The following is a 23,103-nucleotide window of genomic DNA, read 5'->3' as shown; positions in this document are numbered from 1 at the left end:
AAGGAAAAAGATATGTGTTTTTCATACGGAACGTTGCTACGTAATTGTGTAACGAAGTAATTAGGGAACGTTGTTGTTTAACTCAAGCTGGCGCAGTGGACATGTCAAGAATTGGTGAACATTGAATGAAATACCTTATACAATTTTACTGGTGCACGATAAATTCTATCTAATGTTTAAAGCTATCTTTAACCTCTGCAAATGTGTCGATGTCATATTAGGTTAAAAAAAGAACAAATCGAAGTTTTTGTTATTTAATTCAAAAGCTTGCATTTTCAATTTTGCCGATTTTTGTATGATAATGGCTACATTTTATCTCTATCTCATATTTATATTTAGTCTCCTAGATTGTCTCTCAAACAATATAAATCTTATCTGCATATAATATAAGGTTCGTGAGATATGAGGTTTCAAAGTTGCATAACTCACACGGGATGATAAGATAACTATCGCAACTTTCACGAAACCGCACGATACCAGTTTGATTCCACGAGGAAAATAGCAAAGAAAAAATAACGGGCACAAAATAACGTCCGATATGCACCATTGCACTCGGTGTCTCCACTTGGTTTATATTCACTTTGCGTGTACCTAGCTCTTAGTTCTATCAGAAGCAGAAACTAGTAGGGTTAATGGTTGGTTTGACGACATATATTAATTCCATTGTATTCTTGTGTTGCCAGCAGCTTACCATTAGCTTTATTGACAACAGCAATACTAACACCTTAATTCGCCCTGATTGCAGCAATGAGCAAAACCATTCGCTGCAAAAGAAAAGGAGATGAGACTCGTGAATTTAAGAACAAGTGACTTTTTTTTTATCGAATGGAAGCAGAAGCCCTTATGCTTGGTTTGTGGCACAACATTTTCTATTTCGAAAGCCTTCAAGGTGAAGAGACACTATAACGCCCAACATCAACACAAATATGATATAACTGTCGGAAAACTAAGAGAAAATTTGGTGGCGAAACTAAAAAATGCCCTTGACGCGCAACAGAACGTATTTAAAAAGCCCATCGGGGAAAATGAAAACGCCATCGCCGCATCTTATGTTGTAGCAGAAAAAGTTGCTCGCTATTCGAGGCCATTCACAGATGGCGAGTTTGCTCGAGAATGCATTCAGGACGTGGCAGAGTTGATAGTTCCTAAGCAAGCACATCTTTTTTAAAAAATCAGCCTTTCGAGGACTACCATTGCTAGAAGAATTGAAGAAATTGGCGAAAATCTAAATGAGCAACTGCAATCGAAAGTAGATTCCTTCGAATACTTTTCACTGGCTTCTTGATGAAAGCTGTGATATGAGTGATACTGCGCAATTATCAGTTTTTATCCGCACTGTAGCAAAAGACCTATCTGTTTATGAAGATCTTGTCGGACTTATTCCTCTCTATGACACAACACGCGGGGTATATATAAAAGAAGCTGTATTAAATGCGCTTCACTATAAAATTCCAAATTTACCAAACTAGTTGGATTGACGACAGATGGTGCAGCTTCTATGATTGGTAAAAAAAAATGGCGCGGTGGCACTATTGAAAAAGTACTTGCAAGAACCTGATTTCACCCAGGACATTATTACTCTTCACTGCTTCATTCACCAGGAGTGTCTTTGTGCTCAAAGTATAAAGATGACCCATGTTATGGACGTTTTTGTAAAATGTGTGAATGAAATTCTGTCGAAAGGATTGAAGCACCGCCAATTTCGAGCATTCTTGTTGGAGATGAATACACAATACAAAGACTTGGTGTATCATTCCCAAGTTCGCTGGTTGAGTCGAGGAAACGTTTTGCAGCGCTTTCTTAGTCTTTTTAACGAAATTAAAATATTTTTACAGGAAAATAGTCCAACACTGAAGACTAAAAGTGGTGCAGATGTTATGACGTTCCTGTGTGACAATACTTGGTTGCTGGATCTTACTTTTTTTGATAGATTTCACACAGCATATGAACAACCTAGGTATCAGAATGCAAGGACGTAACCAACTACTTGCTGTCGATGCTTTACAAAGTAAACTGGAACTGTTTCAGAAGCAACTATCAACTGGCAACATGATCCAGTTTGAAAGTATGTCTTTGTTTTTTGAAAAAAGAAAGGCAGACTTGGTTCCTGACTTTGAGAAGTATGCCGTAATGTGCGGCGACCTTCGTCAAAACTTTTTAAAACGCTTTCAAGATCTTAATGACCAGAAGCCGCAAATGGATTTATTTCAAAGACCATTTAGTGTGGATGTTGAATATATTGAAGACGCTGACGCTCAACTGGAACTACTGGATTTGAGGTCAAATCAAGTTTTGCAGGATGTTTTTCAAGAAAATTCATTACTTGAGTTCTACTCTCGCCTCGAAGAAGAGAATTATCCAGTTTTGTTGAGAAATGCAAAAATATGGGTTTGTCAATTTGCAAGCAAGTACAGTTGTGAACAGGCATTCTCAATCATGAAAATAAACAAATCCCAGCTACGGACTCGTTTACTAGATGAACATCTAGATTCAGTGATGCGCATCGCTATTTCTCCTTTGAAGCCCACATTTCAATCTTAATCCATAAAAAACATCTTCAAATCAGCAGTTTTTCAGGACATTAAATTGGTACAATAAATTCGTTATTATGTATTAATATTAAAATTTATTTGATGTGTTTTACGGGAGTTTGATTACAATACCAACGATTGTGCGTGTCACGCGACAAGATTATTTTAAAAAATCTGGCATGTATCGTCATTTGAGTTGTGCATCCCTGCTCTAAGTCACCAAATTATACAAATATTTACTAAAAGTGAAAATTGAACGCTTGCTTTACCCTATCTATGTCTATTTCGTCTATGGGGACAGGGTTTGTGGAACGAATTACACACATCGAAATTTACCGGTGACACTTTCCGCATGGAGATTTGACAATCCAAGCCCTCACGATAAAATCTTTCCTGGGAAAACAGAGGCGGAAAGTTCAGACAAAAATAGCTCGTTATTATAGGTATTGAGGTACCTCGGACCATGATTCATAAAATGATAAGTTGTAAGCAAGCATCCCTAAATTTGATGAGTGAAAATGTCCAAAATCCCAATGTAAGATCACGAAAAAACGCTATTGCAATTCTGCTTCCACCTCATTAAAAAGTAATTGCCCTCAACAACAATTAATAGTGGCGACAGATATAGGTGTTTTGTTTTTACATTAGATAAGCAATTCGATTTATTCGAACTATTCGCTCACTGTTTGATATGAAAAGGGAAAAAGTCAGTGTCGTTGTTAATTGCCAATTAAAATGAGATGTTGATTTTGGAGGATTTTATTTAGGATTATAATATCTTCTTGTTAGTAAATTTGGCAATTATATGCTCAATTACCAGTTTGTCTGTATCCTAACTTGGCATTGGTTCTAGAACGTAAAGCCCAAGATTTTCCAGTTTAGAGCGCCTGTCTTGCTCCTTAACTTTTTCAGTTGTGTAAAACGGTTCTTCCGCAAGCTCGTAAACAAGGCCTTCCAGCTCATGAATTTCTTTGCAACATTTTTAAAGAACTCTACCAAAAGGAGTTCAGGACAGTACACTTCATCGAAAATTGATGAATCTTTTTCTAGGTGGGTTTGATATATTTTTTTACATATACCAACCAGTAAGTTTGGTGCTAGGTTTTGCAGAATATAATTTTTTCTAGTAATATCAATTATTTTCCTACTGTAAGTCGATTATTGATTGCGATGATTATCTGCTTATGAAAAACAATTTACAAAATTTTGAATGTGGTTTGCTATGGGCGATGTTGTGATTGTTCATTGACAGGCTGTCGTATGATCACAGATTCCTCAATGTAAACTAGATTGGCAGTACATGTTAGTTATAACCGCTGATATGAATTTACGAGCCGTCAAATGTCTCAATATATCGAAGGATATTACCCTGAATGGCTTCGGAGCCCGTGGGGAACAATTAGGTGCAAGAGTCAGACCCAGAGTCACGAAACATTCAACGTGACCCCCCTCAGTAATCCAGTAATCACACACCGAACAAAGTTGTGATATATTGACTAACGATTTGTTGAAACAACAATTTATTGACTAGATGTAACTAAATTAAATCTTGGTGTTGATATTGTTGCCTTTGTCCTCCGCCTAACTAATGAATTCTTAAAATCTCTCACAAGTTTTAATAAGCATAATCACTTTCTCTAATTAGGCCGAGAGCCGAGGTCATTTATTTTTCGGTTTCGTAGCGCACATAAGGTAACTACCTGAAAATGATTTTAAGATGTTCCTTAGAAATTTAGTAACAAATATTGCTTTGTTCCCACTTCTAAAAGTTGCACGTTTTACAGAAAAGACGCTTTTACTACAATAAATATGTGTTACCAACTGTCCTATTTTCTCTGCTTTTCCGGTATCATGGGCCAATGAACGCAGACTTCTGCCTGACGTAACAATCAAATTAGTCAGCTGTAGGTTGATCCCCCGTGGTAGGATGAATACTGTATCAGATGTACGGCACTACTGCTCGCTTTTGCGTTGAGTGGCCTTTCCATAGTTTTTTTCAGTTATTATTAGTTCAGTTATTCTAAGCAGGTGTTGAAAAGTATAAGTAAGATATTAAACACTTGTATATCCTTACCATAAATAGCAATTTTAGTTGAGCACTAGCTCATAAGACGTTGTTAGACAGGTACGGTGCGGTAATTCCAAGGAAGGCTAGACCTAGAATAATATGTCACAAACAACGATATTTTCTGGCTTGCATGAAATGTTTATGATTATTTAATGACTCTTCTTGACTATTCAGCAGACTTATACTACTATATAGGCCACAGCATATTTGGAAATATAAATTAATGGCTGTTTCTGTAATGCACGGTTGTGTGAAAGAGAAGAAAATAATCAATTTTACTAATGTCGGTTGATCTGAATCTAAATTCATAGAGTCGAAAAGAACCTGGGAAGCGATGATGAGTTATGCCGGAGTGAAAAGAAAGTAGCATTGGAAGCGATTGAGAGATGAGAAATCAAGTTATAGACAGACAGTTGATGTATTAAAATATAGTCTATAGGCCTATTCCATATGGCATTTCAGACTGTGATATATCAAAATGTAGTGTAGATATAGTCTAGTACTGGTATGCAAACACTGCTGGACTGTAGTACATGCAATGAGCATATATACGCTCATTGAGTAAATCAGATAAAATGCATTATGTATTCAAGGTATTAGTCAGTATTTAGTGGTATTTTTACACACTTACTGTTCCAAGTATGGTTTTCTTTCTCATTTCAGATACTGTACTACAAAAGAAAACGGCAATGTTCCACCAATCCGACCTATCGCAGGCTCTAATCCCTGCTGCTATCAGTGCCATAAAATGGATTAAACAAGACGTCTTGAAGCGTAAAGGTATATGAGAATCATAATAGTTGCAAACAGCTTAGATGGGCTATTCATATTGAAATATTTTAGCACTTTTCTGCAATTGGAACTGCCCATCAAACTCATGTTGGAGACTTCATTGAGGTTTCAATTCATTTTTTTTCTCAACTATGAAGATTTTTTGAGGTTAACGAGGCATTAATAAATAAAGCTGAGGAATTTGTTTGTTCACTGTATGAAGAGGATATAAAGAAAGTAAATGATACCAGGGCACGTCTATTTAACACTGGCAAACAATAAGGATTATACTCTTTCCACCCAACAATGATTCACTGAAGAAGCATGTGGCCCTCAAACCAGTTCTTGAGTTGGCAAACTGCAGGTGTAAGAAAAATAGTCAAAATAATTTATGCAAGTGTGCCGAAATCAACTTAAATTGCACAGATTTTTGTTTTTGTATTGACTGCAAAAATCATAGTACACTTATAGAGGAAAAGTCGATTTTCAAGATAGTGGATTTCGAAAACAATTCAGAAGAAAGTGAATTAGATATTGCAGTTGAGTTAATAAGTATCATTTATTTGTTTTGTTTTTCGGACATTTGTCAGTGTCGTAGTCCTGTTTCTAGAAATAATATTGCCTTTGTTCAAATACATAACCACACAAACCAAAAAAAGACTAATTGTAATATTTCTGTTCACTATGTTATGTACATACTGTACATTCATTTAATTTTCTTGACTTTTCCGGTAAATTTCTAAGTGAGAAATAATTGATTTATTTGTGTTTTCGTGCTCACGATGTTAATTTGTGACTTCATTGCTTAAAAATAAATACGTTCGATAGCTTCTATAAAATGGATGTAGCTTTTTATGCTGCTCTTGTTGTAAACTGCTTGTGGTTATTACCGGTACATAAAATTTATTCGCTAATGTGAATCAGCGTTGTAGGTGTCGCTGCTTGAAGACCTTTCGAGGTCACTCGCGAACCTTTTATATGCAATTTCGCATCAGGATTGTGGAACAAGCTGTAATGCGTTCAGTATGTTCATTTTCACACAAAACTGAAGAATTTATTTAGTTACCAGATGTGCGCTGCGAAACTTATTTTCTGGGCGTTTTCAGGGCTTCGTCTCACGACCCATATCCGTGGTAAGTATCTAATTGTTTAGTAACTTGCTTATACTTTTTAACAACGTCTTAGCATAACTTAACTAATAATAACTAAACAGAGCTATGGAAAGGCTGCCCAACTCAACGCAAGATCGAGCAGTAATACCTAAGATTCATCCGCTCGCTAACAGCTGATTCGATTCAATTGTTACGTCATGCAGAAGTCATTGTTCATTTCCGGAAATGTAGAGAACATAGGACAGATCGTAGCACATATTTCTTGTAGTAAAAGCGTCTTTTCCGTAAAACGTGCAAGTTTTGGAAGTGGGAACAAGGCAATATTTGTTACAAAATTTTTAAGGAACATTTTAAAATCATTTTCAGGTAGTTACCTGATGTGCGCTACGAAACTCACTTTCTAGGCTTTTTTTCAGGGCCTCGGCTCGCGGCCTAAATGCTCGCAGCACGCTGTCTTTGAGATTTCACAGTTTGTCTGCAAAGCCGTGAATTTCATATTGTTGTGTCACAATCAAAAAACAACGCATCATCAAGGAAAATCTACGTTTCAATTTGCATCTAGTTTCAATCGACACGCATTTTTCTCTGGTAGTAATGAAGGCTATGTAAAAACAGCAACACACAAAAACTAGACTGCCGTCCAAGTACCCCTGGAAATCTTCTCGTGCACCCCTGGGGGTTTGCAAACCCCAGGTTGAGAACTCCTGGCCTAAGTAATACCATACCTGGCGTGAATCAGTAACCATACGAGGGGCCGTTGCTCGCTATATGATGAAACCGCGATCGGATTTCCTCTCGTGGGATAACTGAAAATCTTATAAGATCTATATACATATACGTGAAAGCGCTTACTGACTAGTTAAATAATTTTACATTTGTCTTGAAGTTCTAATCAGCAATCCGAAAAATGCATATCTAACAAAAATTAACATAATATTTCCCTTCAACTACAATTTCATTGTAACAAATAATTATTTTTTTGCTTTTGTTTATGACTGTTTTTGGTTGACGCATACACAAATCTTCGCCTCTCTCTCTTTCAACGTCCCGTATTTCACAAAACTTAGTCAATCCATGTTTACTTAATCTAACATGAATCAAGTTTTTATGAATAAATATTTCCACAATGAAATTATTTTGATAACTTTTATTACGCCATTCACAAAGTACAAAAAAAAAAAAAAGAATTTTCATGATGTCATAAAACACGGTAACAGCAATCTTCATTCAGTGATCATTCTGTGAGTAGGGATGGCGGAATCGAGTCCGGATTCGATTACAGAATCGATTCTTTGCGGAATCGACTAGAATCGATTCCGATGCATTGGAATCGATTCTCGAGGTTAAAACTTGGATTGCAAACAATGTGTAACGTTTTGTGGCAATTTCTTCACATATATGTATAAACTGCTTCACTGCTATGTAGAGTTGCTACGACAACGCAAACTTCACTATATATAATACATAGTATTTCGATAGAAGGCTTTAACGTTTATTTATTTTAAAAATCTCTGTGGGTTCTGAGGGATTTGTTTTTTTGTGCGATTTTGTCTCCTGTGGCAGATTGGATACCCATACTACTTTCATATGGTATTGCTTAGGTGGGTATGTGTTTTCGGTAAGATATGTCGAGGAATCGAGATTCGGAATCGAGAATCGGAATCGAAAATTTAGGAATCGGATAAGAATCGAATACTTGTAAGTACTCATACTTGGCATCCTTATCTGTGAGTCGTCGTCAAAGAATAATTCGTCATCTGTACAAAAAAAAAGTTTATTAGATATCATGTAAGTGTTTGTATGTTAAAAAGTATTTGAATACACGAGTTATTATTTTTTGTTATAAAAGAGGATACATGGTAAATGGTACGGTATCTAAAAATGATATAAATAGTGCGGCATATTACGTTTTTGATTTGATGTTATTTGACTTTTATATTGGGTCTTGCTTATATTTCTGCAAACTTCTGAGCAATTTTTACTAACAAACCTGTAATTTTATCAAATTTTCCAACGTCCCGTTTCTTCTTTCCTGGCCACGGTGGGGTGTTGCCTAGCCTAAAAATGAGAAATTAAAAAATATTTAGATGGAGAATCAATTAATTTTCGTTTGACTGGACTTACGTATTGGATAGGCCTACATGTTTATCATGAAGGCTGTTTCACCCCAAATAAACTTTTCTATAGTTACATATATCGGAAATATAATACATTCAATTTGAAATATATATTTAGATAATTACATTAAATAAATATTACATATGTAATTAATTCTTGATTGATAAAGATAATTTGGATTGAAATAAATGCAATATCATCTAAATATAATCGCATGACCTTTGAATAGTAAAATTCTCCAGAAATCAACGATGTTATATATATATATGTATTTATTAGCCAATCAAATTGATCACATATAATTTCCTTCTATCATGTTGCATTGAATTCAATCTATGACGTTCAAAATCAAATGTGTGATAAAATACGATATTAAGACTTTTCCAGTAGCGCAAACAGGTATGCGGAGCAATTGCACATGGATATACGATTATTGGATATATTGGATTGGATATACGATATACGATTATGGAATGAATGCTCATACCTTGATTGTATAGGTCTTTCCGTAGTCAGTTGAGTATGAACAATGTTGTAAGACATTAGAAGCATAGAAGACAATACGACAAAACACCGAATCGTCAAATGTTTCATTTTCTTCGCGTTGCTTAGTCGTAAACAAGAAGACGGTCTTCGATTTTGGGTGTCTTGTCCGCTTTGGCTTGGAGTAATTTATATCTTTTTACTGATTGCCTGAGGGAAGATTCACCATTAGCAACTGCTTCTGCATTTACTTCTTGAGGATCAAATTTTTTTTTATTGCATAACAATTATTCTGTTGAGAACAAGTAATTGGATTGATGTCTATTTCTGAAGCTCAAGATGTTTTCGTTAATCAGGTCGCCATAAGATGGTGCTCGTGAGCTGACGGTTGATACAGCAGTATATGGCAATTTCGACACTATGATTACAATACCCAAATTGTGAACCGAACGAAAGCTTGTGATTTTCATAAAATGTTTCCTTGGGTATGAACAATAAGTCATATTACAGCAAGACTCCTTCACAAGTCACAAACATGAATTTTTTAACTTTTGAACTAAAAATAACTACAAAGCAATTTACTTTTCGCTGCGACAAAAATTTTGAATAATCATTTTCGTTGGGTGCGCGAGTTTAAATTGAATAAACTCATTCACGATCTTTTGCGACTAATTAGACATAAGTAATATGGTTTCCGCCACTTGAGATATTCAAAATGTCCATATCAGTTTGTTTTCGTTTTAGTAGGATGATCGAGATCATTACCATTATTTGTTTAATTGCAAAATTCTAAATTTACCTTTAACTTAGGCAGAGGCATTTAATGCACGGATAATGGGTGAAGTAATTTAATGTTAATAGAATATAGTAGATATTGATGCTGATATTATATTTCTGAAATGATATTGGTATTGAATATTGGTTGAACTTCAATTTTGCTTTTTTAGTTTCTGCTTCTTGAGCCAAAGTATATGAATTGGCCTGTTCTAACAGTTTTGATATTATGAAACATACGAATAAGAGTTTCTTGTTAATGCTAGAACTCAATATTCAATTAAGAGTATAAATATGTATTGACTTGGTAGGCATAAAACTACTGAATCGAATGCAATAAAAGTAGCCAAATAACAAACACCGTAGACCAGTGAAGTCGATACTGAAAACGTAGTATAAAATTCGAAATAATGAATGCAATTATTCAGTAATGGCATTTGGTCAAATGTGATTTTTTGTATGCACAAAATTGATAATCTAAAACTGATAATATGAAAGTTTTTTTTATTCGAATTAATTATTGTTAACTGGGTTTAGGTTTTACCCAAGTGGTAAACTTTTTTGTCCAGTGTAGAGCAAAACACTAACCTTAGTGTATTTGACTCGAATTAAAACGTTGTACCAATATCAAATCAAAGAATAATATTCAAATTTAGTGACAACCATTTGCAAATATAAATTATCGATATCCAATATTCTACTTCAAAGCGGAACGTCATTTAAGTTTTGATTTTCATTGACAAGGCAAAATGATTGCTTTCGTTCACTACTTTAAATATCAGAGTTCAGAACAAGTGTTTGTGCTAGTGAACAAATTCATACTTTAAAAAATTATTATGATTGCACGAGCAATTAAGGCCTTTATATCTGAAGAGACGGATTGATTTCATATCAAAAAGTTCGATGAAAAATTTGAACTTTTTGATGAATTCGTTTCGAGATTGCTGCAATTACCGCGATTTTTTAGATAATTGATCAACAATGCCGTATATAAATCACTCCAGAAACTAATCCAACAACGCATTTCCAAAAAATTGAGCTTTCAGCTTCATTAAACAAGAATAAATTTGGTTACTTGTGAAAGGACTTGTTTGGACAAAACAATCTCATAAAAATAAATCAACTGAAGTCCAGTTTAACATTCTGAGGCGTCGTAAACTAAGATGAAGAATATCGCAATTTTTCTTGCTGTAGTTGTGTTTGTTCTTAGCCAGGACACTTCGTCCGTTGAATGTCGGACATTGATCATCAGTTCACCGATACGAGACCGGTAAGTCTATTAGATTTTTGTTATTTTGTATAGCTGATAGAATTGAAGGGTCATATGTTCTTCATGTCTTTATGCCTCGCCTACCTCTAACTTTTGATATAATTGCACAAATTCTTTATGATATAATGGTATACTGGGTAATAATGAGATTTAAATAAAAATCTTCTTCATCGATGAATCAAGACACAAATTTACTTGATTACCATTATAGCAACATCATCATTATTCGATTCGGTTAATTGAGTTATTAGTTGAAAGTAGTTTCTATAGCAACCTTTTGTTTTAGATTTCTCAGATATAGCACAATACCACCATTCCACGTATATAAACTGAAAAAGCGCAACGTGGCAAATGATGTGAATTTGCAGACTAGAGGTGACGACATTTTTGAATGATGTTAGAAGTTCTAAATTAATTTTTCTTTATTAAAATAATTTTTCACTGAGGTAATATAAGTTTTATTTCAGTCAAACAAGCGACGAAAAGCGATTAATAGTTTCATTTTTGCCCGAGATGCACCCAATCTTAGTTCCAATAGTTTGAGAGAGCCATACACCTATTTCTTTGTGGCATCACGAGGTGAATTAATTGAAAGTAAAAGTTATGGCTCGAAAAGGTCTCAGTTTTGAATCGAGAGTATATTGAGCTTGCAGCTTCAACGTTCTAAACCTCAAGCTTAGTACTAAGTTGTCGGAATCTCCATTATCGTGAATATTATTTTGTTAAAACATTTCTACCTTTTTTGCAGAAAGAGAGAACACGATCATTGGACAAGCAAACAATGAAGTATGAATGATAAATCGGATTCAAAATGTCATGACGGAATTTTAAATAACATATATATATTGCACAAATTAAGCGTAATATTGTTCGGTCTATTGGGTATAGGCGTGAGGCATGAGGTCTATTGGGTAGGCAGAAAAACATTGATTTTTAGTATTAGTGAGGTAATTTTGTGCCCATGGGATATAATCGTAATAAATATGTTTATCAGTGCCATCAGAAAATTTTCAACCTTATTTCTCGCCAATAGTACAAAATAACACGGTTTGTTATCTTACACGGAATTTTCAGTCATTTTAGTTCGAAAAACCCCCGGGCATATACTCTTTCCTGAAATGGGCTACTACTTTCTGGAAGGAACGGAATCGTTTCGAATGCACATTGACCAATTAAATGTGACACAAGTTGCATCACGTTTGATAATTTTTCGACATCGGGCAGCACACTGGAAAAAGCCAAAATCTGAAAATTTTCTAAAAGGCAAAGGCATTTAATGAATAGATAATAGGTGCAAGTAATTTATTGTTAAAAAAAATATAGTAGATATTGATGCTGATATTATATTTCTGAAATGATATTGATATTGAAGATTGGTTGAATTTCAATTTTGCTTTTTTATTCTGCTTCTCGAGCCCAAGTATATGAATTGGCCTGTTCTAACAGTCGTTTTGATCTTATGAAACCTACGAATAAGAGTTTATTGTTAATGCTTGAATATGTATTGACTTGGTAGGCATAAAACTACTGAATCGAATGTAATAAAAGTAACCAAATAACAAACACCGTAGACCAGTGAAATCGATACTGAAAACGTATTATGGAATTCGAAATAATGAATGCAATTATTCAGTAATGGCATTTGGTCAAATGTGATTATTTGTATGCCCAAAATTGATAATCTAAAACTGATAATATGAAAGTTTTTTTTTATTCGAATTAATTATTGTTAACTGGGTTTAGGTTTTACCCAAGTGGTAAACTTTTTTGTTGAGTGTAGAGCAAAACACTAACCCTAATGTGTTTGACTCGAATTAAAACGTTGTATCAATATCAAATCAAAGGATAATATTCAAATTTAGTTACAACCATTTGCAAATATAAATTATCGATATTCAATATTCTCCTTCATAGCGGAACGTCATTTGAGTTTTGATTTTATTTGAAAAGGCAAAATGATTGCTCTCATTTACTACTTTAAATATCAGAGTTCAGAACAAGTGTTTGTGCTAATGGACAAATTCATACTTTAAAAAATTAATGATAATTATGATTGCACGAGTAATTAAGGCCTTTATATCTGAAGAGACGGATTGATTTCATATCAAAAAGTTCGATAAAAAATTTGATCTTTTTGATGAATTCGTTTTGAGATTGCTGCAATTACCGCGAATATTTATATAATTGATCGACAATGCCGTGTATAAATCACTCCAGAAACTAATCCAACAACGCATTCCTAAAAAATTGAGCTTTCAGCTTCATTAAACGGCAAGAAATTTGGATACTTGAGAACAATCTTTTTCGGACAAAACAATCTCATAAAAATAAATCAACTGAAGTCCAGTTTAACATTCTGACGCGTCGTAAACTAAGATGAAGAATATCGCAATTTTTCTTGCTGTAGTTGTGTTAGTTCTTAGCCAGGAAATTTCGTCCGTTGAATGTCGGACATTGATGATCAGTTCACCGATACAAGACCGGTAAGTCTATCAGATTTCTATTATTTTGTATAGCTGATAGAATATAAAAGGTTATAGGTTCTCCATCTCTTTATGTCTCTCCTACTTCTATCTTTTGATATATTTACAAATTCTTCATTGTATAATGGTATACTGGGTAATAATAAGATTTAAATAAAAATCTTCCTCATCGATGAATCGAAAACACAAATTTACCTAATTACCGTTATACCAAGATTATCATGGATTAAGCGATTCAGTTAATTGAGTGATTAGTTGAAAGTAGTTTCTATAGCAACCTTTTGTTTTACATTTTCCAGATATAGCACAATACCACCATTCTACGCATATATACTGAAAAAGCGCAATGTGGAAAATGATGTGAATTTGCAGACGAGAGGTGACGACATTTTTGATTGTTGTTAGAAATTCTAAATTAATTTTTCTTTAATAAAATAAAATTTTACTGCGGTAATATAAGTTTTATTTCAGTCAAACAAGCGACGAAAAGCGACCAAGTCGGATTAATAGTTTCATTTTTGCCCGAGATGCACCCAATCTTAGTTCCAATACTTTGTGAGAGCCATACACCTATTTCCTTAAGGCATCACGAGGTGAATTATTTGAAAGTGAAAGTTATGACTCGAAAAGGTCTCAGTTTTTAATAGAGAGTATATTGAGGTTGCAGCTTCATCGTTTGAAACCTCAAGCTCAGTACTAAGTTGTAGGAATCTTCATTATCGTGAATATTATCTTGTAAGTTAAAACATCTCTACCTTTTTTTTACAGAAAGAGAGAACATGATAATTGGACAAGCAAAAAATGAAGTATGAATGATAAATCGGATTCAAAATGTCATGACGGAATTTTAAATAATATATATATATTGCATAAATTAAGCGTAGTATTGTTTGGTCTATTGGGTAGGCAGAAAAACATTGAGTTTTAGTATTAGTGAAGCCATTTTGTGCCCATTGGATATAATCGTAATAAATATGTTCATCACTGCCAGAATTTTCAACTTTATTTCTCGCCAATAGTACATAATGCTTAACACGGTTTGCGATTTTATACGGCATTTTCGGTCTTTTTACTTTTCCCTGAAATGAACTACTACTTTCTGGGAGGAATCATTTCGAATGGATATTGACCATTAAATGTATAACACCCTAAGTAAGGTGAGGAGAATTATTCATGACCTCTATCCACTACCTAGGAGTCGGCAACCTTTTGTCGCTTGCGGGTCAAAATTAAGGCTTGCAAGTCTTGGCGAGCCGAACATATTTTTAGAAAGTTAAAAACCGAATAAATGGCCAATGAATCACAATTTTGTCACACAGATTAAAAGGTGAAAGTTTAGATCTTAAACAGCGCGCGCGGACTGCGACAACTCGTGAACTCAGTCGTCTTACTAAAAAAAATAATTACAAATAAAATTAAATGTGATACTTGTTGCATCACGTTTGATAATTTTTCGACATTGGGAGGCACACTGGAAGAAGCAAAATCAGAAAAATTTCTATAAATTTTTTGTAATGTTCATTTTCGAAAATTTTTGTTTGCACGCATATGTACTTCCAATCATAAATGTGGATTTATTTGCATGGTACGTCATATTTGGATAGCGATTTCTCTTAAGAAGACAAATTTTATAAATATGAGCGCTGATACATCTCTCGAATTGAATATGGATTTTATTTCCTCATTGCATTGCATCTCAAGAAGCTCTATTTGAATATTTTCTGCGCCATTCAACTCTATGAACTCAGTATCAGCTTTTCTGCGTGTTGCCATTTTTGGACACGTAGTGTACCTATGGATCGTTTTGTTATTATGTTGTTGTTCTTGTTGTTCTTTGCCAAGGAAAAAACGCTTTGCTATTTGATTACTTGAGAATAATTTCTCAAATATATATATATATATGCGTAGAAGCGCTTAATTTTTTTTCAAATAGTAAGACAAAATAAATATTTTCACCGAAGGAAATAATTTTCCTATCTCTAGAAAAGGTCTTGGTTAATAGAGGGTTAAATATATTTACATTTGTCTGGAGGTTTTAATCAGCAATTCGAAAGATGCATATCTAAAAAAATTAACATAATAATTCCCTTCAACTATTTTTGTTGCAATAAATAATTTTATTTTTGCTTTTGCTTATGACTGTTTTTGGTTGACGCATCAATAAATCTCCGTCTCTCTCTCTCTCAACGTCCCGTAGCTCACACAACTTAGTCAATCAAAGATTTACTTAATCGATCAAGATTTCAATTTTTATGAATAAATAATTACACGATGAAATTATTGTGATAACTTTTATTACGCCATTCACAAATTACAAAAAAATGAAGAACTTCCAAGATGTCATAAAACACGGTAACAGCAATCTTTATTCAGTGATCAATCTGTGAGTCGTCGTCAAAGAATAATTCGTCATCTGTACAAGAAAAAACTTTATAAGATATCATGTAAGTATTTGTATTTTAGAAAGTATTTGAATACACGAGTTATTATTTTTCGTTATAAAAGAGCATACATGGTAAATGGTACGGTATCTGAAAAGGCTATAAATAGTGCGGTATATTACGTTTTTGATTTATTGTTATTTTACTTCTATATTGGGTCTTGCTCATATTTCTGCAAACTTCTGAGCAATTTTTAGTAACAAACCTGTAATTCTATCAAATTTTCCAACGTCCCGTTTCTTCTTTCCTGGCCACGGTGGGGTGTTGCCTTGTCTATAAATGAGAAATTAAATAATATTTAGATGGAGAATCAATTAATTTTCGTTTGACTGGACTTACGTATCGGATAGGCCTATGTTTATCATGAAGGCTGTTTCACCCCAAAGAAATTTTTCTATAGTTACATATAGCGGAAATATAATACATTCAATTTGGAATGTAGATATTTACATTAAATAAATAATACATATGTAATTAGTTCTTGATTGATAAAGATAATTTGGATTAAAATAAAAGCAATATCATCTAAATACAATTGCATGACATTTGAATAGTAAAATTCTCCAAAAATCAGCGATGTTATATATATATATTTATTAGCCAATCAAATTGATCACATATAATTTCATTCTATCATGTTGCAATCAAATCAATCTGTGATGTTCTAAATCAAATGTGTGTCAAAATACAATATTCAGACTTTTACAGTAGCGCAAACAAGTATGCGGAGCAATTGCACTTGGATATACGATTATGGAATACTTTGATTGTATAGGTCCTTCCGTAGTCAGTTGAGTATGAACAATGTTGTAAGACATCAGAAGCATAAAAGACAATAAGACAAAACACCGAATCGTCAAATGTTTCATTTTCTTCGCGTTGCGTATAGTCGTAAACAAGAAGAGAGTCTCGGATTATGAGTGTCTTTTCTGTTTTGACTTGGAGTAATTTATATCTTTTTACTGATTGCCTGAGGGGAGATTCACCCTTAGCAACTGCTTCTGCAATAACTACTTGTGGATCGAAAAGTTAATTATTGCATAACAATTATCTTGTTGAGAATAAGTAATTGGATTGATGTCATTTTCTGAAGTAGTATGCTCAAGATGTTTTCGTTAATCGGGTCGCAATGGTGCTACTCGTGAGTTGTGACTGACTTTTGATACAGCAGTAAATGGCGGTTTCGACGCCATGATTTCCAAGTTTGACACAAAATTTAATGTTAATTCTTTGCTCAATCGTTATTCTGCAATTGAACCCCCTATCACCAAAAAACTCAATCAGACCTCCCACAGCATTTTTCTTCAACAAGCATTGTATCACATTCACTTATGGATCCTGAAAAGCAAAAATAATTGCGATATTGTGCAAAACAGCCGTTAAACAAAGAAAACATGTTACGCCACACTGCAAAGGAGCTGATTACCGATGGTTAATCGTGTTGCGCAATCTGTGACGTCAGTCCCGTTTCATTTTAGCCGCACCTCGTATTTTGGATTCCAATATTTTTCAATAATATTCATTGGAGCAAAAGAGTATATTGTTAATGCTAGAACTCAATAATTAAACAAAAGTATAAAGAGGTATTGACTTGGTAGGCATAAAACTACTGAATCGAATGCAATAAAAGTAAACAAACGAGAATATCGGTCAGAGACCGAAGACTTATCGATCGAAAGTTAGGGGATCCCCCAAAACAGCGCTCTTATTCCATAGTGACACCTTGTGTCCCATCACTAATTAATTGAAAACTCGCTAATTATACGACATAATTCGCCCAAAATCAATAGGCTTCTGGTCCGGGATAAGATGAATGCACATGCAAAATCTGGAGCAGATTCAATCTCGCTTTCGTGAGATATCGCGTGCATCTAACAGACAGACATACAGACATACAGACATACAGACATACAGACATACAGACATACAGACACACAGACACACAGACACACAGACACACAGACACACAGACAGGCAGACAAATACCTATCAACTTACCTACCGATTAAAATCGATAAGTAATAACAAACACCGTAGAACAGTGAAGTCGATACTGAAAACGTAGTATGGAATTCGAAATAATGAGTGCAATTCTTCAGTAATGGCATTTGGTCAAATATTATTATTTGTATGCACAAAATTGATAATCTAAAACTGATACTACGAAAGTTTTTTTATTCGAAATAAATATTTTTAACTGGATATAGGTTTTACCCAAGTGGTGAACTTTTTTTGTCCAGTGTAGAGCAAAACACTAACCTGAGTGTATTTGACTCGAATTAAAACGTTGTATCAATATCAAATAAAAGGATAATATTCAAATTTAGTGACAACCATTTGCAAAATTATCGATATCCAATATTCTCCTTCAAAGCGGAATGTCATTTAAGTTTTGATTTTCATTGACAAGGCAAAATGATTGCTTTCGTTCACTACTTTAAATATCAGAGTTCAGAACAAGTGTTTGTGCTAATGGACAAATTCAAACTTTAAAAAATTACTATGATTGCACAAGCAATTAAGGCCTTTATATCTGAGGAGACGGATTGGTTTCATATCAAAAAGTCCGATGAAAAAATTGATCTTTTTGATGAATTCGTTTTGAGATTGCTGCAATTACCGCCATTATTTAAATAATTGATTGACAATGCCCTATATAAATCACTCGAGGAACTAATTCAACAACGCATTCCTAAAAAATTGAGCTTTCAGCTTCATTAAACAGGAAGAAATTTGGTTACTTGTGAAAGGTCTTGTTTGGAAAAAAACAACCTCATAAAAATAAATCAACTGAAGTCCAGTTTAACATTCTGACGCGTCGTAAACTAAGATGAAAAATATTGCAATTTTTTTTGCTGTGGTCTTGTTAGTTCTTAGCCAGGACATTTCGCCCGTTGAAAGTCGGACATTGATGATCAGTTCACCGATACAAGACCGGTAAGTCTATTAGATTTCTGTTATTTTGTATAGCTGATAGAATATAAATGGTTATATGTTCTCCATCTCTTTATGCCTTGCCCACTCCTATTTTTTGATATATTACCAATTCTTCATTGTATAATGGTTACCATTATACCAACATCATCATATGGATTAAGCGATTCAGTTAATTGAGTGATTAGTTGAAAGTAGTTTCCATAGCGACATATCGTTTTTCATTTTCCAGATATAGCACAATACCACCGTTCTACGTATACAAACTGAAAAAGCGCAATGTGGAAAATGATGTGAATTTGCAGACGAGAGGTGACGACATTTTTGATTGATGTTAGAAATTCTAAATTAATTTTACTTCAAAATAAAATTTCATTGAGGTAATATAAGTTTTATTTTAGTCAAACAATCGACGAAAAGCGACCAAGTTGGATTAATAATTTCATATTTGCCCGAGATGAACCCAATCTTAGTTCCAATACTTTCTGAGAGCCATACACCTATTTCTTTGTGGCAACACGAGGTGAATTAATTGAAATTAAAAGATATGACTCAAAAAGGTCTCAGTTTTGAATCGAGAGTATATTGAGCATGCAGCTTCAACGTTTAAGACCTCAAGCTCAGTACTAAGTTGTCGGAAACTCCATTATCGTGAATATTATCTTGTAAGTTAAAACATATCTACCTTTTTTTACAGAAAGAGAGAACACGATCATTGGACAAGCAAAAAATGAAGTATGAATGATAAATCGGATTCAAAATGTCATGACGGAATTATAAATAATATATATATATATATTGCATAAATTAAGCGTAACATTGTTTGGTCTATTGGGTATAGGCATGAGGTCTATTGGGTAGGCAGGAAAACATTGAGTTTTAGTATTAGTGAAGCAATTTTGTGCCCATGGGATATAATCGTAATAAATATGTTCATCACTTTACCGAAAACTTTTATTGAGATCCTAAAAAATCGTGTCAGCATGGCCTTGTTTTGGCAAGGTATATGCAGATTGTATGAGTTGAAACTCCTCAAAATGCTGACAAGTTGTTTGGTAATGCTATTGCAATGCTGTTTGCAATTATAGTTGTTTGCATTACATGGGAAATTTGATGTGTGTACAGTGTACGGTGTAAAGCGGAAAAGGTCAATAATATATATACCGGTAAAATGCATTCATTGCGAAGTGCATATGATATATATAATAATAACAGTATTAAAAGAGTATTTCAATTCCTCACGCATATACGACTAAAAGATAACGAGTCAAGTGTTCCTAGCAAAATCAATAAAATTTACACTGTCTGTAGAACCATAAACTAGTTTAGCATTTTAAGTTCAATGATTTTATCTTTTTAAACTTTTCGAACAATTGGTAAATTATAGACTCAGATATCCTCAGATGAATATACACTTTAATCAGGTCGAATATCTCCAAAGCAAGTTCGAATTCGAATTATGAATTAATATGCGATAATGTTTCTGACCTTACGTTAATATTTTGATATAAATGTTATTGATTCTCAAAGGCATAGTATTTTTATAGTGTTTTCGTAACCGTATCTCACGATACAATATACACGAAGAATAAGATATCACTCATCCCTAAAAGTACAACCACTAAATTTTAATATCAATAATAACCTGGCGAGATGGAGTACGTGATTGCTACAAAAACATACACTGTGATTGGACTTAAAGTTGCAATTACAATTGTTAGGATTATCTGTGAATATTTATAAATTTTAATTCAAAAACAACGAAAACCATGTTATAGAAAAGAAATTCGTAGTTTGCCTAATTTAATCTAAAACTTCAAAAATTTATACAGAAACAATGCCGTCTTGTCAAATTGCTACGGCACGGAATGATTGTTAAAAATATAAATTTTTGTTGTACTGTTCAATTACCTCAATAATATTAATTTTGCCAGTTTCCGTTTTATTGATTCATATTATATAATCGTTTATTGTTATTTTTCAATTTGTGTAACGCTCTGAATCTTTATTCAACATATTGGAGTTTTATAGGCCTACAGCAAATACACATATCACATTCAGAAATGCCAATCACATAGTTATATTACTAAATAACGTGAATAACAACAAAAAATAAAAGGTTGTCAACAAACTTGTCCTTCTCTCAAATCATGATCCAAGGACACTTTTCACGGGCGCAACGATTTGAGCAAAATCTGAAATTTCATCACAGATTTATTTATGCCTATGCGTGGTATATTTTCAAATTTTCTAATTGCCATTCAATTCGATCCCCGATTTTACTACGATTCGTGCACAGGGCTTCGATTTGGAAGTGTTCTGGGACAAATTGCAAAACACTTGAGAGATTGCTAAAGTGACACTTACAAATTGGTACCTCTTATATATGTTATCGGTTTTAAATATTTTTTTCTAAATATGCATTCCGTGAGTAGCAGCAACCCTTACATATAGCGCCCTGAGTTGTTTGCAAATAGACAAAAAGAACCGAACCCACGAGTGTTCACTGCAGTACGAAACTTAAATAAATTTAGTCAGTCTTTCCTAAATACTTGCAATACTCATTTCAGACGCGAGATGATATGAGCCAGGTGGATATGGGAGGCTCCTAATTTGTGTTTCCAATGCAATTTAACCATAGTGCTAAGCTAATACAACAGTTACGGTTAAGCAGACTTCTCTTAAATAGATGACCTCCGTTTGCGTTGGAAGCAAATCTGCATATCAAATATGCTTGCATTCTATTATTTTATTCGACAACTGCATAAACCAGTCGCCTAATCTAATGATTTGCTAATAATTATGGAAATATTATATATATATATATTATTTATAATTCCGTCATGACATTTTGAATCCGATTTATCATTCATACCTCATTTTTTGCTTGTCCAATTATCATGTTCTCTCTTTCTGTAAAAAAAGGTAGAGATGTTTTAACTTACAAGATAATATTCACGATAATGGAGTTTCCGACAACTTAGTACTGAGCTTGAGGTCTTAAACGTTGAAGCTGCATGCTCAATATACTCTCGATTCAAAACTGAGACCTTTTTGAGTCATAACTTTTACTTTCAATTAATTCACCTCGTGTTGCCACAAAGAAATAGGTGTATGGCTCTTAGAAAGTATTGGAACTAAGATTGGGTTCATCTCGGGCAAATATGAAATTATTAATCCAACTTGGTCGCTTTTCGTCGATTGTTTGACTAAAATAAAACTTATATTACCTCAATGAAATTTTATTTTGAAGTAAAATTAATTTAGAATTTCTAACATCAATCAAAAATGTCGTCACCTCTCGTCTGCAAATTCACATCATTTTCCACATTGCGCTTTTTCAGTTTGTATGCGTAGAACGGTGGTATTGTGCTATATCTGGAAAATGAAAAACGATATGTCGCTATGGAAACTACTTTCAAATAATCACTCAATTAACTGAATCGCTTAATCCATGATGAGGTTGGTATAATGGTAACCATTATACAATGAAGAATTGGTAATATATCAAAAAATAGGAGTAGGCAAGGCATAAAGAGATGGAGAACATATAACCATTTATATTCTATCAGCTATACAAAATAACAGAAATCTAATAGACTTACCGGTCTTGTATCGGTGAACTGATCATCAATGTCCGACTTTCAACGGGCGAAATGTCCTGGCTAAGAACTAACATGACCACAGCAAGAAAAATTGCAATATTTTTCATCTTAGTTTACGACGCGTCAGAATGTTAAACTGGACTTCAGTTGATTTATTTTTATGAGGTTGTTTTTTCCAAACAAGACCTTTCACAAGTAACCAAATTTCTTCCTGTTTAATGAAGCTGAAAGCTCAATTTTTTAGGAATGCGTTGTTGGATTAGTTCCTCGAGTGATTTATATAGGGCATTGTCGATCAATTATTTAAATAATGGCGGTAATTGCAGCAATCTCAAAACGAATTCATCAAAAAGATCAATTTTTTCATCGGACTTTTTGATATGAAACCAATCCGTCTCCTCAGATATAAAGGCCTTAATTGCTTGTGCAATCATGGTAATTTTTTAAAGTTTGAATTTGTTCATTAGCACAAACACTTGTTCTGAACTCTGATATTTAAAGTAGTGAACGAAA

At 33.7% G+C, this 23,103-nt stretch overlaps 1 protein-coding gene and 5 long non-coding RNA genes across 9 annotated transcripts; 4 read left to right on the top strand and 2 right to left on the bottom strand.

Annotated features, from left to right (window-relative positions):
- Nucleotides 1-1,965: 1,965 nt before the first annotated feature.
- Nucleotides 1,966-2,541, top strand: LOC144428025 (EPM2A-interacting protein 1-like). The gene has a single exon (XM_078116666.1). It carries the CDS (start codon nucleotides 1,966-1,968, stop codon nucleotides 2,539-2,541), a length of 576 nt encoding a protein of 191 aa, XP_077972792.1.
- Nucleotides 2,542-7,614: 5,073 nt separating this feature from the next.
- LOC144428157 (uncharacterized) lies at nucleotides 7,615-17,005 on the bottom strand. 4 transcript variants are annotated; one of them, XR_013478149.1, is made up of 4 exons: nucleotides 16,814-17,005; nucleotides 8,473-8,540; nucleotides 8,216-8,239; nucleotides 7,615-7,729 (listed from the first exon to the last, which is right to left on the bottom strand). It is a non-coding gene; the product is annotated as an uncharacterized LOC144428157 (long non-coding RNA). The 4 variants fall into 4 exon arrangements; XR_013478150.1 differs by lacking the exon at nucleotides 16,814-17,005 and adding an exon at nucleotides 9,088-9,242 and having other exon boundaries at nucleotides 7,615-7,719; nucleotides 8,206-8,239; XR_013478148.1 differs by lacking the exon at nucleotides 16,814-17,005 and adding an exon at nucleotides 9,088-9,242.
- LOC144428323 (uncharacterized) lies at nucleotides 10,866-12,149 on the top strand. The gene is made up of 3 exons (XR_013478273.1): nucleotides 10,866-11,127; nucleotides 11,423-11,502; nucleotides 11,876-12,149. It is a non-coding gene; the product is annotated as an uncharacterized LOC144428323 (long non-coding RNA).
- Nucleotides 13,353-14,603, top strand: LOC144428156 (uncharacterized). Its single transcript, XR_013478146.1, has 3 exons — nucleotides 13,353-13,610; nucleotides 13,910-13,989; nucleotides 14,379-14,603. It is a non-coding gene; the product is annotated as an uncharacterized LOC144428156 (long non-coding RNA).
- Nucleotides 17,006-18,739: 1,734 nt separating the features above from the next.
- On the top strand, nucleotides 18,740-19,792 carry LOC144428265 (uncharacterized). The gene is made up of 3 exons (XR_013478226.1): nucleotides 18,740-18,988; nucleotides 19,218-19,297; nucleotides 19,683-19,792. It is a non-coding gene; the product is annotated as an uncharacterized LOC144428265 (long non-coding RNA).
- A 2,020-nt stretch (nucleotides 19,793-21,812) lies between these two features.
- On the bottom strand, nucleotides 21,813-22,842 carry LOC144411625 (uncharacterized). Its single transcript, XR_013478227.1, has 3 exons — nucleotides 22,591-22,842; nucleotides 22,284-22,363; nucleotides 21,813-21,898 (listed from the first exon to the last, which is right to left on the bottom strand). It is a non-coding gene; the product is annotated as an uncharacterized LOC144411625 (long non-coding RNA).
- Between the last annotated feature and the right edge of the window lie 261 nt (nucleotides 22,843-23,103).

This window comes from Styela clava, chromosome 10, assembly GCF_964204865.1.
Source record: "Styela clava chromosome 10, kaStyClav1.hap1.2, whole genome shotgun sequence".
Classification (NCBI taxonomy): Eukaryota; Metazoa; Chordata; class Ascidiacea; order Stolidobranchia; family Styelidae; genus Styela; species Styela clava.
This window is presented reverse-complemented; position numbering and strand designations above follow the sequence as displayed.